The sequence below is a fragment of the Sycon ciliatum genome, chromosome 8 (genome assembly GCF_964019385.1).
Source record: "Sycon ciliatum chromosome 8, ocSycCili1.1, whole genome shotgun sequence".
Lineage (NCBI taxonomy): Eukaryota > Metazoa > Porifera > Calcarea > Leucosolenida > Sycettidae > Sycon > Sycon ciliatum.
The window spans coordinates 18,800,782-18,816,657 of record NC_088650.1 but is presented as its reverse complement, the minus strand read 5'-3'; the positions used below and the strand labels follow the sequence as shown (position 1 = coordinate 18,816,657).

The 15,876-nt window shown below is 46.2% G+C and overlaps 1 protein-coding gene across 1 annotated transcript; it reads left to right on the top strand.

Moving 5' to 3' along the window:
• Positions 1–65: 65 nt before the first annotated feature.
• On the top strand, positions 66–13,775 carry LOC135824008 (V-type proton ATPase subunit C-like). Its single transcript, XM_065336898.1, has 12 exons — positions 66–384; positions 2,335–2,402; positions 4,616–4,670; positions 4,952–4,985; positions 7,029–7,123; positions 7,670–7,761; positions 8,291–8,389; positions 9,827–9,895; positions 10,138–10,230; positions 10,829–10,988; positions 11,646–11,804; positions 13,111–13,775. Exons 1-12 carry the CDS (start codon positions 253–255, stop codon positions 13,192–13,194), a joined length of 1,140 nt encoding a protein of 379 aa, XP_065192970.1. The 5' UTR covers positions 66–252; the 3' UTR covers positions 13,195–13,775.
• The last annotated feature ends 2,101 nt before the right edge of the window (positions 13,776–15,876 follow it).

The window sequence follows — 15,876 nt, the reverse complement described above, 5'->3', positions numbered from 1 at the left end:
ATCACTGATGATGGCATCACCAAGTCAGCAGGTCGTCACAGCGCTTGAGTTTTGCGACGTTTCAACTCTGCCTGAGCGCAGTACCAGCGGCAGTGAGTGTAGCTAGCTGGTTGTTGTGATTTTGCTAGGTGAGCCAGTCACCCACTGACTCTGTGCTGTTTGGAGGGAGAACATTCCCTGACATTGTCTTCTGGTACATGAAAGATTGGTGGTAGACTCAGGTAGCTGGTGTGACTTGGAAACAGTGAAATTATGAGCGAGTTTTGGCTAATTTCTGCTCCTGGTGAGCCAACACCTGACAGAGCATGGTCCCTCCTGCAAGAGAGGACCACTCGTGAGTCTGACCTGTCGAAGAATTACAAAATTCACCTTCCAGAGCTCAAGGTGAGTGGGAGTTGTGATCAAAAGAAGAAGCAGCAGCTTTCAATCCATAATTGGTAGCAGTTGTAAATGCTATAAATGAGCAATTTTGAATGCCCAGAATTGTAATGCATCATGTTCAAATCAGGGCTGCTGAGAATTGAGTTTTGTACGTGGAATTCCTTGACAACCACTGCCGAACGCCACGGAAATGGTGCAGCAACTGGCACAAATCGATCGTCAACAGTGTGGCGAAGCTCTTTACAAAAGATCGGTCGCCTCCTTTCTGCTAGATTTGAGCTGAAGCTAATTTACTGCTGAAGTCCTATTATCTCGCGAAATTAATGACGTTTATGATATGCTGACATAGCACACAACCTCTCAGTTATCCCTCTCGATTTTGATCACAGAGGAAAATGTAATACTGCTCGCAAATGGATCGGGCTCCGTGAACTTTCGTCATAGCAGTGTTTGTCTTGTGGATATAATAATAAAATCGTAACTGGGCAGAGCTAGGACGTCAATAATTGAACAATGGTGCACACCCCCAGGTCTGCATTCATCTCAAAATGCTGCTTAAATCCTTGAAAAGTTACCAGTCTGTGCCTGGCTCTAGAAGGCAGTATTGTGCCTGCAGTGAACGGAATTCTGATTAGATGCTTGGGATTAAAACCAACTTATTGCTGTCCAGCTCAGCCAATGCTTTATCAGTTGGGCAAGTGCTGCTTTCGTGCACGTGATGGACTTGTATCAACGAATGCGTAGTTTTGTACAGTGTGCCACTTGGCATGTCCATTGTGCAAGAGTCTACCCCCAGAGTATGGGACTCGACACATGGAGTCTGATGCGAAAACAGGCTTGAATGGTTGCATGCAGAAAGTTTCAGCAAAGACAAGTGCACTCGCATGCCATGAAATCCAAGCGAACGAGCAAGTCCGCATAGTGCTCCAGTGAACATCTCAGTGTTCCACGCAGTGTTTAGCACCAACTCTTTTCATCAAGTGCAATTTCGTCGATCAGATAGAGAAAGTGTGTAACGTCGAACTTGCTACCACTATTTCAACATTGTACAGATGACTGAACCGGCTTTGCTTGTGGTGTAAATGTGTGCTTCGCTACACACACATGAACGCCATGGGCGGCAGAATCAAACGGTTTTCCATGCACATGTATACTGTGGCAGTGTATGGTGTACAGCACTAATCCTAACGGCGTGTGCAGGATAGCAGGAAACTCTCACCAGTTGGCACATGTCTACAATGAAGACTAAATTTCTTTTCGCTGGCGAGAGCTTTTGATTTGGAGAAGGGTGTAGTGCTGCATGTCGTACATCCAGTGGGGAGGAAATTGTAGAATTTCGGCTCGGCACTGAAGACGAAACCGTCTTCATCACCACAATTCAGCTTGAAGTTAAGGAGGCCTGATTTTGATGTCAATGTATAGGCCTCAATCGTGTTTGATAAAAAATGGTGTGTGGTGCGATTGTTCATGTTCATGTGCTGCTGGAGTCCAATAACCGGTTATAAGCGGGTATCCGATCGTTACTTTAGAGGATACCCGGTCATGCAAAAGTTGTGACCGTTTAGACCCTACTCTCAATGATGCCGACATTTCAAAAGTTCTCTCACGGTGCCATTCCCCACACCCCCAGCTGTATTGTGCCGCTCCTGTACATGTACATGACTTGTACTATTAGTTTTGCCTTGCTTATCCGGACTTGTATGAACCGCATGCACTTTGTATGTGGAGAAATTGGCTTTGCTTGCTGGACATGTCACTGTGGGACTCTGTCTAGCTGTGTCCAGTTTAGGAGATGAATCTGCACAACAAGAATAGGTGGGATAAAGGGTTGTGACTCTAGCTGTGTTTAAAAGGGACGAATCTATACATCTGCAACCATTGTCCCAGTCTCTGTTTGAGCAGTAAATTTGTGTAAAGCTCATGCTTTTGCCTTTGTTTTGTGTGTGTGTGCAGATTGGAACTCTTGACACGCTCGTAGGGCTGTCCGATGACCTAACCAAGACAGATACGTTTATTGAGGGGTGAGCAGCATACTAGGGACCTTTCACATTTGCTTCGAATCGAATGCGAAACGAAAGTTTGATTCGACTCGTAATCGTTTCGTTGAAAACAGATTCAGAAAGTCGTAATGCAAGTGCTTGGCAACTACGAATACGGCCGGTAGCTTGGCGTACGGGTGTGTTCACGCGCACGTGCATGGATCATGGAATCAAGGGGAAAAATGTGTACCTGGCAAAACATGTGTACCTTGCAAAAAATGTGTACCTGACGGATTCGGAGCGTGCCACGAATGAAGAGGCTTCCATTCGTGAAAACGAGCTCTCCGCGGGGACTCTGACGAATCCTCGAACCCAGGTGACGAATCAGCATTCGTTTTCGTCCCTACTTTCTCTTATTGGGAGGGGAGGGAAGGGGGTCAGTAAAAACCTGAACTATGTTGGACAAGGTCTTGAGACTTGACAGGGCCTGGCAGATAGTGGCAAAGTCTGCTGCCGTTGGGCTCAGCTGCTTGACGGCACAGCATGCCTGCCACCTGTGTAAGTTTCAGGTCTCATTGACTTTCTGTCTGAAGTATACGTGGCTGCCCATCAGTAGACCACTTCTGGCTAGATATTTATTACTGTGTGACTTTGTGATCAGTGGTGCTAGTGAAGCCTGTATGATGAGATCCGCTCTGAGTTAGCAACCCACCCTTGTACCGAGTATTGCCTTCACTGGAGATCAGCTGGATTCCAGCATGGATACCCTGGTGCCGACAGTCTTTTTCCTGCACCTTGTTCAGGTCACCTTGTCATTGTCCTAATCCACCTAGTGTTTTGGTTTGGGGGGGGGGGGGGGGGGGGGATTCAACAGCCAATAAAAATTGAGTGATCTTTCCAAGTTTCCCTCTGAATCTCTTTCCTGTCTCCCGGTGACACTAGGGATCTCAGCGCGTGAACTGCGCAGCCAGTCTGCGCAGGTGAGATTTCGATTCCAAACGCGTCCAGTGAAGAAACCGTGGAAAAGAACATTTTTTCGAAATAAATCAAGTTGAAGAAGACAGTAGAAATGGCTGAATGTTGCGTCCAGGAAAGCACGTTCTACGGCTATCTCCAAGCTACCTATCTCCCAGACACTCTCTCAGAGGAACTATGGAGGGTCAAAGAGGACGACAATATTTCACTCTTGGACGCAGCGTGAACACCTCTTCTACTGAGCGCGATGTCTTCTCTCTGAGTGATAATGGCGGCGATGTTCACGATGGCTGACGCACTGAAAATCGAAGTTAGGACAATCTAACCGGAGAAAACGTCTGAATTTTTGACTGAATCCTCTCTGAAGTGGGTTCTTGCCGCATGGCAAATTATAGGAAAATCGACCAGGGCGATATCGCCTTGGCCACGCTTTCCTTCGGCGGGAATCACAAAGTATGTTCGAACGACGATGAAGATGACGATTCCGCTAGTGTCCACCGCGTCTGCTAGTGTCGAAAATCGACCGTCGTCATTTTCTGCTGTGTCCGCGAGCTGCACTCAAAACTCGATGACGCAGTGTATGCGCAAACACCCTGCGCACTGCACGCGCTGAGATCCCTAGTGACACCCATGTGATCAGAGGTGTTGGCAACGAGCGAGCGCCGATATGACGTGGACCTGGAAATGGGGGTGCGACTTAAAATCGAGTGCGACTTACAATCTGGGAAATACATGTGTGTGTGTGTGTGTGTGTGTGTGTGTGTGTGTGTGTGTGTGTGTGTGTGTGTGTGTGTGTGTGTGTGTGTGTGTCCCATATGGTGCAGTGATATGTGCAGTCGATTTCCAATCGAGAGGTTGCGGGTTCAATTCCCGACGATTATGGTCGCACACGTCTTTCTTCTCTTTCTCGGACTCTTCCTGACTTTCCTTTCATTCTCCTGGGTGGTTACCAACAGCCAGTGTATGCCGGAGTATGTGGTGTGGTGTGTGTAGAAAAAAAATGGAAAAATGAAAAATAGGGATTCACTGGCCAGAAAAAGTCACTTCAAACAGCTGTGTGGTGGATACCAGGCTAAAAATAGTGGCGGTCAATTCATCAGCCTTGCAAGCTGTTGAATGGTGTAATCCCAGCACAAGTTGCTATGTCTAACATAGCTGTTCGCTATCATCGCTTCCGCGATGGGCATGTCTGAGGTCTGAGGTGTGTGTGTGTGTGTGATGTCCGTGCATGCATGACTATGTTTTATGCATGCCCATTTGTTTGTTTTTCCTCTGCACAGTGTGGTCAAGAAGATTGCCAGCTACCTTTCAGATGTGCTAGAAGGCGACAGTCATGTAGGTTTAACCAATGAATACGATGATTGCTGACACACCTGGTGACTGACCTGCTGTAACGTGCCGTTTTCTTATCTGACTGCAAATGGGAACGAATAGTTGCTGGCTTTCTAGGCCGTATGAGGCATTGGTGATTCCTCTCCATGTTGATTGATGTGTGTTTGTGTGGACATGTGTGCGGTGTGGTGCCTGTGCTCCTGCGTGCACATGCACATGCCCAGGTAAACTCACGTCTCACTTTATAACACTGGCATGCTCGTGTGCTGTTGTGTGTTCCACAGGATAAACTATCCGAGAACCTCAGAGCTAACGGAGGTACGTGCCTGAGTCTGGATGCTGGCGTGTCCTTGATCTTAATGAAGTGATACCCCCGACACAAACTGCACAAACAAGTGTGACATTCTTTGAAAGTTTACTTTTGGCTGACCGGTTTCACTACTAGGTGTAGATCATCAGAGTGAAGAGTAAAGTGGAACGAAACACAATTTTATGCTCCCACTAGGTGGGTAGAAAATGTATTGACACATGTGGGCCGCCAAAACGCTAGGGGCCCCAAGGGCATTGGGAAATGCTACGGTAATACGGTCATGCAATAATTGCACAAGGTGTATGTGTGTCATGTGTCATGAATGAAGTGCGCATGCAACTATGAGTACTATATTCATGAGGTGAATTGAATTTTAGGCGGGATCCAAAGCTTGGACCCCGCCTAAATGCAGGCGACTAAGCCTGCAAACAATGAAAGTATGGAGAATGGAGAAAAGAGAACAAACATTTGAAAATGTTCATCAGAAACCAGCTTCAGTGAAACAATTGTTTCGTTTTGCGATAGAAAATCTCAACATTGGAAGAGGAGAAAGATTCTGTTAATATCGTTCTAAGACGATTTCTTGCAAAATGCGGGTGATAGGAAGTAACAAATGTAATTGTATTCCTGTTGTGGCTGGTCTTCGCTTTCTTGGCAGCAGAATGATGTGTAACACGAGGTTCAATATTCATGAAGATAGGAGCCAAGAAATGTGGAGGATAGCCTCTGAGCCTAAGTCTGCACCAAAAACGCTCACGGATAGTAAGAACATCAGACAATCTTGAATTAGTTCTATTATATCGACAGAGTTCTGCAATGATAAATGAGCGGAAGTTTGATTTTGGGTGATCTGACTTATACGGAATGTAAAGATAAGCATTCCTGGGTTTCTGATATGTACGATACAGGACATTACAATTAGTCTCTGATTTGTCTAAGAAGAGTTCTAAATCTAGAAAGACACATTCATCGCTAACATTTGACCAGGTGAGGTTAATGTCAGGTAAATCTGAATAGAGAGACTGTTGTAAGGATTCTATGCTGAGCTTATCATCTATGACTAGGAAGAGGTCGTCAATAAATCTTTCAAAAAGATAGATGGAAGCTTTAAAGATAGACAGTGTTTTCTTTTCATGGATGAAAAGGAAGGCATTTGCTACATTGACCGCCATGGGAGTGCCCATGGCCATGCCATGTTCTTGATGATACAAAACGTTTTCAAACTTGAAATAGTTGTTTTTCAGAACAAAGGCAATGAGTGCAATCAAAAGAGGCCGCAGTGGATGCTCAGCATCTTTCAAAAACTCATCAATTGCAGAAATTGTATCGTGCCAATTCATGTTTGTGTAAAGACTGACAACATCAGCTGTCAGAAAAGGCGGGGTCCAAGCTTTGGATCCCGCCTAAAATTCAATTCACCTCATGAATATAGTACTCATAGTTGCATGCGCACTTCATTCATGACACATGACACACATACACCTTGTGCAATTATTGCATGACCGTATTACCGTAGCATTTCCCAATGCCCTTGGGGCCCCTAGCGTTTTGGCGGCCCACATGTGTCAATACATTTTCTACCCACCTAGTGGGAGCATAAAATTGTGTTTCGTTCCACTTTACTCTTCACTCTGATGATCTACTCCTAGTAGTGAAACCGGTCAGCCAAAAGTAAACTTTCAAAGAATGTCACACTTGTTTGTGCAGTTTGTGTCGGGGGTATCACTTCATTAAGAAAGATGTACATGGTGATGATGGCTGTAGACTGTGTAGAGTGAAGACATTGCTGGGCTATAGCTCGGTGGTGCTACATGTATTTTGTTTTTAGTTTGACAGCACACTAGTATTACAAGGTGGTGGAACACCGTGTTCGGAAACAATGTCCCTTGCTACAGCCATCCACGGTTGGTAGAGCCCCGGTCTTGCGGCCATCTAATACCATGTATTTTGTTGCACGTCTGGCGGTATGTTGACGGAGCTTCTACATTCACGGGTCTCCTCTTACTGGCATGTTTTTTTTGTGATATTGTTGAATTGTTGTGTTCTTGCAGAGGATCCTGCTCATTATCTGGCCAATTTCCGGTGGGATGTCGCAAAGTACCCAGTCAAGCTTCCGTTGAAAAACTTGTCTGAAATCATCAGCAAGGTATGGTTGTTGTAGAGTTTGTGTGTGCGCGCGTTCACTTTGCATGTTGTTGTTTATTCGTGCTCTACACTCCATTTGTAAATAAGTGATTTCTGGCCATTTTCAAATCCGATTTAGGCCTTATTGGGCTCAAAAGCCCAATTCTAATTTGGCCGGAAATGGGATTTGGACCAGCATGTCTGCACAACCAACAGTTGTAGGTTCATATCGTGCTTGGAAATTTCATCTGCTGTGTGGATAAGTAAATGGATCGTGCAATGTAGTCTTTATGTTCAGTTGTGTCTCCTTTGCGGTTTGGCCTGGCCGGCCCTTACCAGCCATGTCCATCGCTGCTGTGCTTTGAGTAGCAGGCAAGCTGAACTTTGTTTGCTTGTGTGTGTGTGTGTGTGTGTGTGTGTGTGTGTGTGTGTGTGTGTGTGTGTGCTCTGCTGTGCTGTGCTGTGCTGTGCTCTGCTGTGCATATGTGTATGCATATGTGTATGCGTATGTGTGTGCGTGTGGGTGGGTGTGCTTATGTGTTGACATACGTGTATGTTGTGCCCACAGCAAGTAAGTCAGATTGACGCTGATCTAAAGAGTCGCTCACAACAGTACAATCAAGTACGGACCAACCTGCAGCAGCTGGAGAGGAGAACAACGTAAGTAGTTATCACAGCTCTGCCCAACATTCTGGAAAGCGGGAAACAGTTGTGATCTGGAAACATTTTGCAGTTCTCGCAATGGATGTGGTATACGATATGGACTGCGCATACTATACACGACTTAGTACCCGGTTATGCAAGGTGGAAACGTGAAAGTTGTAGAACGTGAGCACTCATGGCGGCAGCGGACAAAATCTGTGTGGCGCAGTCCCTTGTGGCAAGTGTCAGATTTCGCTTGCCACAACCGTACATGTAAGTGGTCGTTCCTGCTGGATCAGGCTTGATCAACACCGATTTAGGTGTTTCTTTTTACGAATTGAACATGTACATGTAGTTTTGCATTTCTCTTATTCCCAGTGCACATGTGTTTGTATTGTCGTTGTCCGGATGTGTGTGTCTGTGCGTGTGTCTGTGTGTGTTGCGACGGGCGTATACATGGTACATGGTGTGTGTGTGTGTGTTGCGACGGGCGTATACATGGTGTGTGTGTGTGTCTGTGTGTGTGTGTTCTTGTTCTGCTGAACAGAGGTAACCTGATGACGCGAAACCTTGGCGATCTGGTGTCCAAGGAAGACTTTGTCCATGGGTCGGATTATTTGACAACATTGATTGTTGTTGTGCCAAAGTAAGTCACTAGGCCGCTCTGTGTTCCTGTGCAGTTCCTTATGTGCCTGCGAAACTGCATGTCGGATGATGTGTTGTGTCAGTATGTGTGCAGTTTTGAACAGGAATGCTGACCACTACTGAAGCAATTCACACATTGGCTGCGAGTTTCTTGTGTGATGGTCATTATGTTTTATTTAAAATATATCATTACTGATTACTTCCTCCGCGTCATCGAAATTGTCGCAGTTTGACTAGTGACTTGTCACTTGTTACTGACAACTCCATAAGCTAAGCCATTCAAAACATATTACACAGAATGATAGTCTGAAGCCTAGAGTAACGTTCCAGGACAGTTGGACTGAGAGTTTTCATGCAGAGATGAAGTCCTCGTCGTCGCTGATGTCAATGGACGCAAAAATATCGTTCCGAAATATTTAAAGGAAGGTTGAAAGTTGGTCGCGCCTCATCTCAAACGCTTTGACTTTCTCCACAGGACAAGAGCTGCTATGCTTGTGGTCTGCTTGCTCTGGATGATTCCTACTTCACCATCAACGAAGCCTAGTAAGAATACACGATCGTTGCGAGGTCAGTTGATTACCGTCGGCGGAATCACCTCGATCTTGAAATGAACTTTTTTTAGCCGTGGCATGCCCATTTATTTTAGCTGTGTGGTCACAGCTCATGCAGGTAAGTGTACTATCACGTCCAGCGCGCCCTCTTTTTCAGCATCACTGCCCGGCCCTGATTCACTGGTATACCATGGTACGGCACCTGCGCCTGCATCACTAGCACTACATGTAGAGTCTACACGGCTCTTGCAGGTACAATCATGTACTGAGTGTCTCGGCCAGAGCGACAAATTTTATCGCTGTTGCAGGCATTTAGTTTGCTGACCCCTCGATGTTTCTCCAAGCGCTGCCACTTGTTCCACGAAGTCATTCTCACCCCAGCTAGGGTAAAACAGTGATGAGGCTTGAGTGAATGGCCATAAGCACGAGAAATGTGCAGGCTGCAACGCCTGACTGATCTCAGCGAGTCGAAATTACCATCGCAGCGACATCAGCGAAGAAATTGCGTCTAGTTCAAAAATTCCAGCTTCCAATAACAGAAAATAGAACTTTGCCGTCACCCTATACTGATGACCATCGCCTATATCCGATTCCTTACCTGTGGTACGAGTGCTGGTGAGTAAATACCCCGTTTTATATCAAAAGTCAAACTGCGACAATTTCGATGACGCGGAGGAAGTAAATGCGGCGTAAGCCGAGAAATATTCGTGCCAGGAAATGTTCGTGTGGAGCTCAATGCGTATCGAGCTGGTATGGAGCACGTTGACATTATAAAACGGTAGCGAGTTACTTCAGATAACATTGATTCATTGTTCTGCTGTTCCGTGCTGTACCTGTACGGTGTCCTGCCAACGAGTTAATGTCATTGTCTTTCTGGCTTATCCTAGATCGTCTGCCCAGGAGTGGCGAATGACATACGAGAAGCTCACAGATATGGTTGTGCCCCGCTCATCCAAGTAGGTTGTGTGTGTGTGTGTCTCTCTCCCTCACTCTCTCTCCTCTCTCTCTCTCTCTCTCTCTCTCTCTCTCTCTCTCTCTCTCTCTCTCTCTCTCTCGCTCCCTTGACATGGCATCATTTTTCCTGGCGCTACGGATCATCCGTCTGTCAATCCATGTCATGTATCCTAGCCTGACTGTGTTGTCTGTCTGATATTTATACTAGTGGTCTTGATGGATGTTCTGTTGTCTATTGTTACAGGCTGGTATTCGAAGACAGCGATCACTGCCTGTTCACAGTCTCACTGTTCCGCAAGGTCGTGGACGAGTTCAAGCTGCACGCCCGCGAGCACAAGTAAGTTTGAATTCTTCTATTCGTGCCTCAGTGGAATCCATGTTGTTGGTCAGTTTTCTGAGAGTATGTGTCCTCATCTGTTACCTGGTTCACTCAGCTGCTACTTGTACTTATTGTTGTGGGCGGATGCCTGTTCATGATTGTATAGCCTGAGCAGAGCTAGTGAAAAAGCAGCATAGGTTACTGTTTATCAGCTTACATGCTGACCACTAACGGGCACTGCTCTGGTAGCTATTGGTTTATGCGGTATTGATAGGGTATGTGGTGGAGATTCTACTGCCAAGTACACCGTGTAGCAATTCTCTCCCCGGGTACCATATCTCACTGTGCGGCAGGGAGAAGAAAATCTGAAACTTCTAGCCATCCCAAACCTCGATCACCATTCCCCTCCTGGAACGATTGGTCAACCGCCCTCGGCCAATCAGAGTTAATCACGTGTTTTCTTCTTGGCTTGCTGATGGCTCAACTCTTGTTGTTTCTGCATGAGGAAGGAGAAACAAGCCGGAAAATTCTACCGGAGAAGAACATCTAAAATGTCTGTCAACCTCGTTTGTCCGCATGCCGTAATTCCTCTCTTTCTGCTATTGCTGTTTTCCAGGTTCTTGGTGCGTGACTTTGCTTATGAAGAGAACTCGCAGGACTCTGAGCGTAACGAGGCACAGAAGCTGGAAGCCGAGAAGCGCCGGCAGTTTGGCCCTCTTGTGCGCTGGCTGAAGGTGAACTTCAGTGAGACGTTCACTGCCTGGGTTCACATCAAAGTACGTCGTATGCACATGTGCTTGGACTTTGATCGTGTTTATGTAGGGCTGTCTGTTTATGTAAGAAATTTTAACCTGGTTTGAAAGTCTGTAGTCTCTGTACGGTGGAAAAAATAGGTGGGTTTTTACATGAAGAGAGTTGGCCCGGGTCAATTAATTTTGCGAAACGAGTACTTGCTCTTTCCAAATTTTCGGGCAAGTGCTCGAGTATTCAATATACTCGTTTCACCCCTACAGTCCGTTTGAAAACTATAGACGCGTACCTAGGCAAAAACCGTTATGCCAGCATCTATACCACATAAAATCTGTGATCACTTTGTGCATAAATTTTTCCAAATTGGGTGTCTGTTATCCAATCGTTTAGAAACTATATGAGAGTAATTGTGGAGCGGTCCTGAGCAATATTCCGAAAACTATTCTCAAAAAGGTCCAGCCAAATTTGAAATATTTCAAAAACCCTACGCGTCTATAGTTTTGAAATGGACTGTAGTTGAAACGCCTCATGTAAATACAGCCATCACGATGATCACCAAACTCACATTTCATCGGCTGCCCGTTCAAACGATATGAATAGTCCACGACCCCCCCCCCAGTTTATAATAACTGTCCTTGACCAGTGTGCCTGATCTCTTTTCTTTGTGTTTGTGTGTCTTACAGATGCTTAGAGTATTCGTTGAGTCCGTACTCCGCTACGGTCTGCCCGTCAACTTCCAAGCCGTGCTGATGGAGCCACACCGCAAGTCACACCGGCGCCTACGTGACACCCTCGACGCGCTCTATGCCCACCTGGAGGCCAGCATAGCCGGACCACAAGAAGTGAGTAGACAGGTCCAGCAGCAACCCACTTGCTTGCACTCATTACAGAATTGTAATTACCCATGTGAGGTTCGTCCACCGACCGTAGAGGGCTCAATTACACAAACAGAAGGACGAACAGTTGCAGTTTTGTAACTCTGAGTTTCACAGTAGTGAAATTAGTGTGGCAAGTCCCATGTGAGGTTCATCCACCGTCCGTAAACGGCTCAATTTGCCGAAGGCGAAGAGCGGACTACACAAACAGAAAGACGAGCAGTTGCAATTTCATAACTCTGAGTTTCACAGTAGTGAAATTAGCGTGGCAAGTCACAGAGCAATATGCTGGTAGTGCTTGTCTAGCTTTCCACACAAATCTGTAGGCCGTTCGCAGGCTTTCTCAGCATCTATATTGTACATGTAGAGACAGTATGTCCTGTGCTGTGTGCATTGCCCTGATGGGGCTGTGCTCTGTCTGTTGCTGTGGAGCACTTAGTACGTACTCTGATAAGACACACACTTGCTTAGTACATACTCTGATAAGACAAACACTTGCTTAGTACATACTCTGATAAGACACACACTTGCTTAGTACATACTCTGATAAGACACACACTTGCTTAGTACATACTCTGATAAGACACACACTTGCTTAGTACATACTCTGATAAGACACACACTTGCTTAGTACGGCCATTGTCCAGAGCATGGCTGTATTCCTCCATGTTGAAGTATGTTTGGATAATAAGTACCTCAGATACTAAGATCAAGTACACTTTCCCACTCCCCGTGTGAGTACGTCTCATCATGGGTCCGCTGGTATTCATCATTGTGTGTGTGACAAATGCGTTGTTGCTGGCTAGGGTTGCACTCTGCCTTATACTAGCAGGACACAACTGAATCTGATGGTCGAGTCTGACTCTTGGTGTGTGACTTTCCAGTGGTGTCTACAAGTACATGTCATCATTTTGTGTGGGAAACATGAGGAGAAACAGAGGTCCCTTACAGGTAGTTTGGCAACCTGACTTGGATTGGTGTAGCTTGCGTGAAGTAGCGAATTAGCAATCCCTGAACATTTAGTTAAACATCCGGAGAAACAGAGGTCCTTTAGCTTGGCATACTGGTTGGGATTGGTGTAGCTTGCGTGAAGGAAAGAACCAGCAATCTCTGAACATCTACCTCCTGTGTTAGCATCGACCCTATTCTTGTGTGTGTGTGTGTGTGTGTGTGTGTGTGTGTGTGTGTGTGTGTGTGTGTGTGTGTGTGTGTGTGTGTGTGTACGCGTTCGTGCGTGTGTGGTGCACTGTGACTTTGGAATGTGTTGTCTCAGAATATCGATATTCCTGGCATCATGTCCAACCAGCAAGAGTATTACCCGTACGTCTATTTCAACATCAAGCTCGACCTCTTCTAGACAGCGTAGCACCACTTGTAGTACTATTTGTCACTGTTGACCCTGTATATAGACTGACTGTGTGTGCAGCCAGTTCGTCGCTGCACCCGTAGAGTTCTGCTGCGCCGCTCGCTGGAACACTAAATTTATTTCAGCTTGCCTCTGCGCTGGTCCGCGCGAGTTCATGCTGTATTTATGGAGAGAAAGCGCATTGTTGCGTAACTTTCGTCTGTTTGTGGCTTGTGTATATCGTTATTTTCCCTCCTCTCTCTCTCTCTCTCTCTCTCTCTCTCTCTCTCTCTCTCTCTCTCTCTCTCTCTCTCTCTCTCCCCCCCCCCCCCCTCTCTCTCTCTCCTCTATGAATGTGCACAATGCGGAGTGCACAGTTTAGGTGATTTTCTTATGGATTTTTAACAACGACTTTCTTTCTCATTTATTTCTTCCAAGTCAAAGTATGTACATTTTCCATTTTGGAGTTAGGCTGCTTACGTATAGCTCATCATGTCATAAGTACCGCTACAAGACAGCTGTTTTTGTATAATAATTGCCTATTGGAACAGCTTTCTGAATTCTTGCAAACAGGTGTCCGATTACTCGCAGAACGCCTGCCCTGTTGTGCGTGTGTGTGTGTGTGTGTGTGTGTGTGTGGACACGGTCCCAAAAAACGTTGGATGGACATCGCCGCTGCTGATCTGAGTGCTCGGTGCATGACAGTGACTGGTGCGACTTTGCGCAGGACAGACGAGACTAGACGACCAGGAGCTAGTTAATGCAGTGCACGATACAGTAAGATGTAGAGTTTAAACTGATACCATACAGATCCGTGTCACCTCCCTAGTTTGAGTACGACTCCCTAATAGCAACCCACTCATGTCGCATGCAGTTGTGACTTTTATTTCGCCACCAGTTGTAACCCCGCCCCCAGTAGCCAAATCAGTCAGTTTCACTGGCTACATCACCATGCTGTGGGTAAGACCGCTTGAAATGTGCTTGGATCCATACAAAAACTGGATCCAAGTGGATCCAGTTTTTGAATTTTTGAAATTGTTGCTATGCTGTGACGTAGCACTTTTCCAATGTCTTCCGATCTAGCTCCGGAGCTCCTTGCATAACTAATTATTACTTACTTGCAGGTGTCCTTTCCAGCTCTGTACAAGGAGACAACGTCAGAGTTCTGCCGAGCCTTACAGTGCTCGAGTACAGAAGGGAGTTTCCTCACAGAAAGGGTGAACAGGGATGGACCGAGGACAGAACCCTGTGTGGGACACCTCTGTTTCTGGTGTACGTTTCACCAAGAGTACATAACCCCATGTACTCTTGGTTTCACCTTGCTGTTACGTTGGTTTCTGTTAAGGCTGTGTTTACATGAAGCGTTTCAACCCGGGTTGAGTTCGACCCGGGTCAGATTTCAACCCGCCATGTGCACAAAGTGAATGGCGCGTTTACATGACGCATTGCGCTTGACCCGGGTTGAAATTTCGCCCCGGGTTGATTTCAACCCTCCCCCCAAGGGGAGGGTTGAAATCAACCCGGGTCAAGAAATTCGTACAAACGTACTTCTGTGCGTATCTCGCGCCAGGTTTGAACGGCACTGCAGATGCAAATTTCGCGCGAACGGATTCACGTGACCATACAGGACTGGAGAAGTGGACTTTGGGCGGCATATCAGTATTTGACCCGGGTCAACTGTCTTCATGTAAACGCTCACCTCTTTTGTCTATCGTACAGACTTTCAACCCGGGCTGAACTCGACCCGGGTTGAAATTTCTCATGTAAACACAGCCTTAGTGAGGTAGCTGTGGAACCATTGGCATTGTAGTGCTGTACCGCTGACACCGATCTCTACAATATAAATGTAGTAGAACTACTAGCTCTTGGAGTATAGAAAAATAGAATCTATCTGCATCTGGTTTGTAACGTTTCGAGTAAGTAATACTTCAGTAGTTACATGTGTGAAGGTGATGGCATCAGGAAGATGAGCAGAATTAGCAGAGTTATGAGCTCGGTTCTGCTGATTTCAATGCTTTTTTTAGCCAGAATGGTCCCGAATCTGCCAATTTTTCTGATGAATATCCTCTTCAGGCAGTCTGGCGTACGGTATCGTATAGACATACCGTATGCGAATGTGTACCGTATTCGTGCGTTCTGTTTTCCCGTACCCGCGCCATGTGGCCCGATCCGCGGATCCGGCGCATTCCACATGCACACGTCAGTCGTCAGTGCGTAGAAAATTTGGGTTCGCGACCCCTCAACTTGAGCTCTGTACTCAAGCAAGCACTCTTCTCCGCATTTCGATTGGGAAAACATCTGTGCTTCTGTCACACGTCGCGTCACGTCAGCTCTTCAGCTTGTGGTTTTACGTCAAGACAGGTACTAGGTATGTCAGAAATATTGAGTTGTCGAATCTCTTTCCGCCTTTCCGGTCTTCCGCAGAGCAGATGCATGCAGGTGTTCGGGTTTGTGGCATGCTGGACCCAGACTGCTTTGTTCTCAGTGAATGCACAGTTGCTTGCTTACTATTCTAGCCCGCATATTGAATTATTCTATGCGTGACCAACCAATCTCATGTAGGGTCTACGATTATTCCAATTGATGCATTATGCACTAATGCCAGACGCTTTTTTCTCCCGTTTTGCCCCTGGCTCCCCCGTTCGCTATGTGAGTCGGGTTTTCGCTATAGTACATTGTTATTGTGTTTTCCTG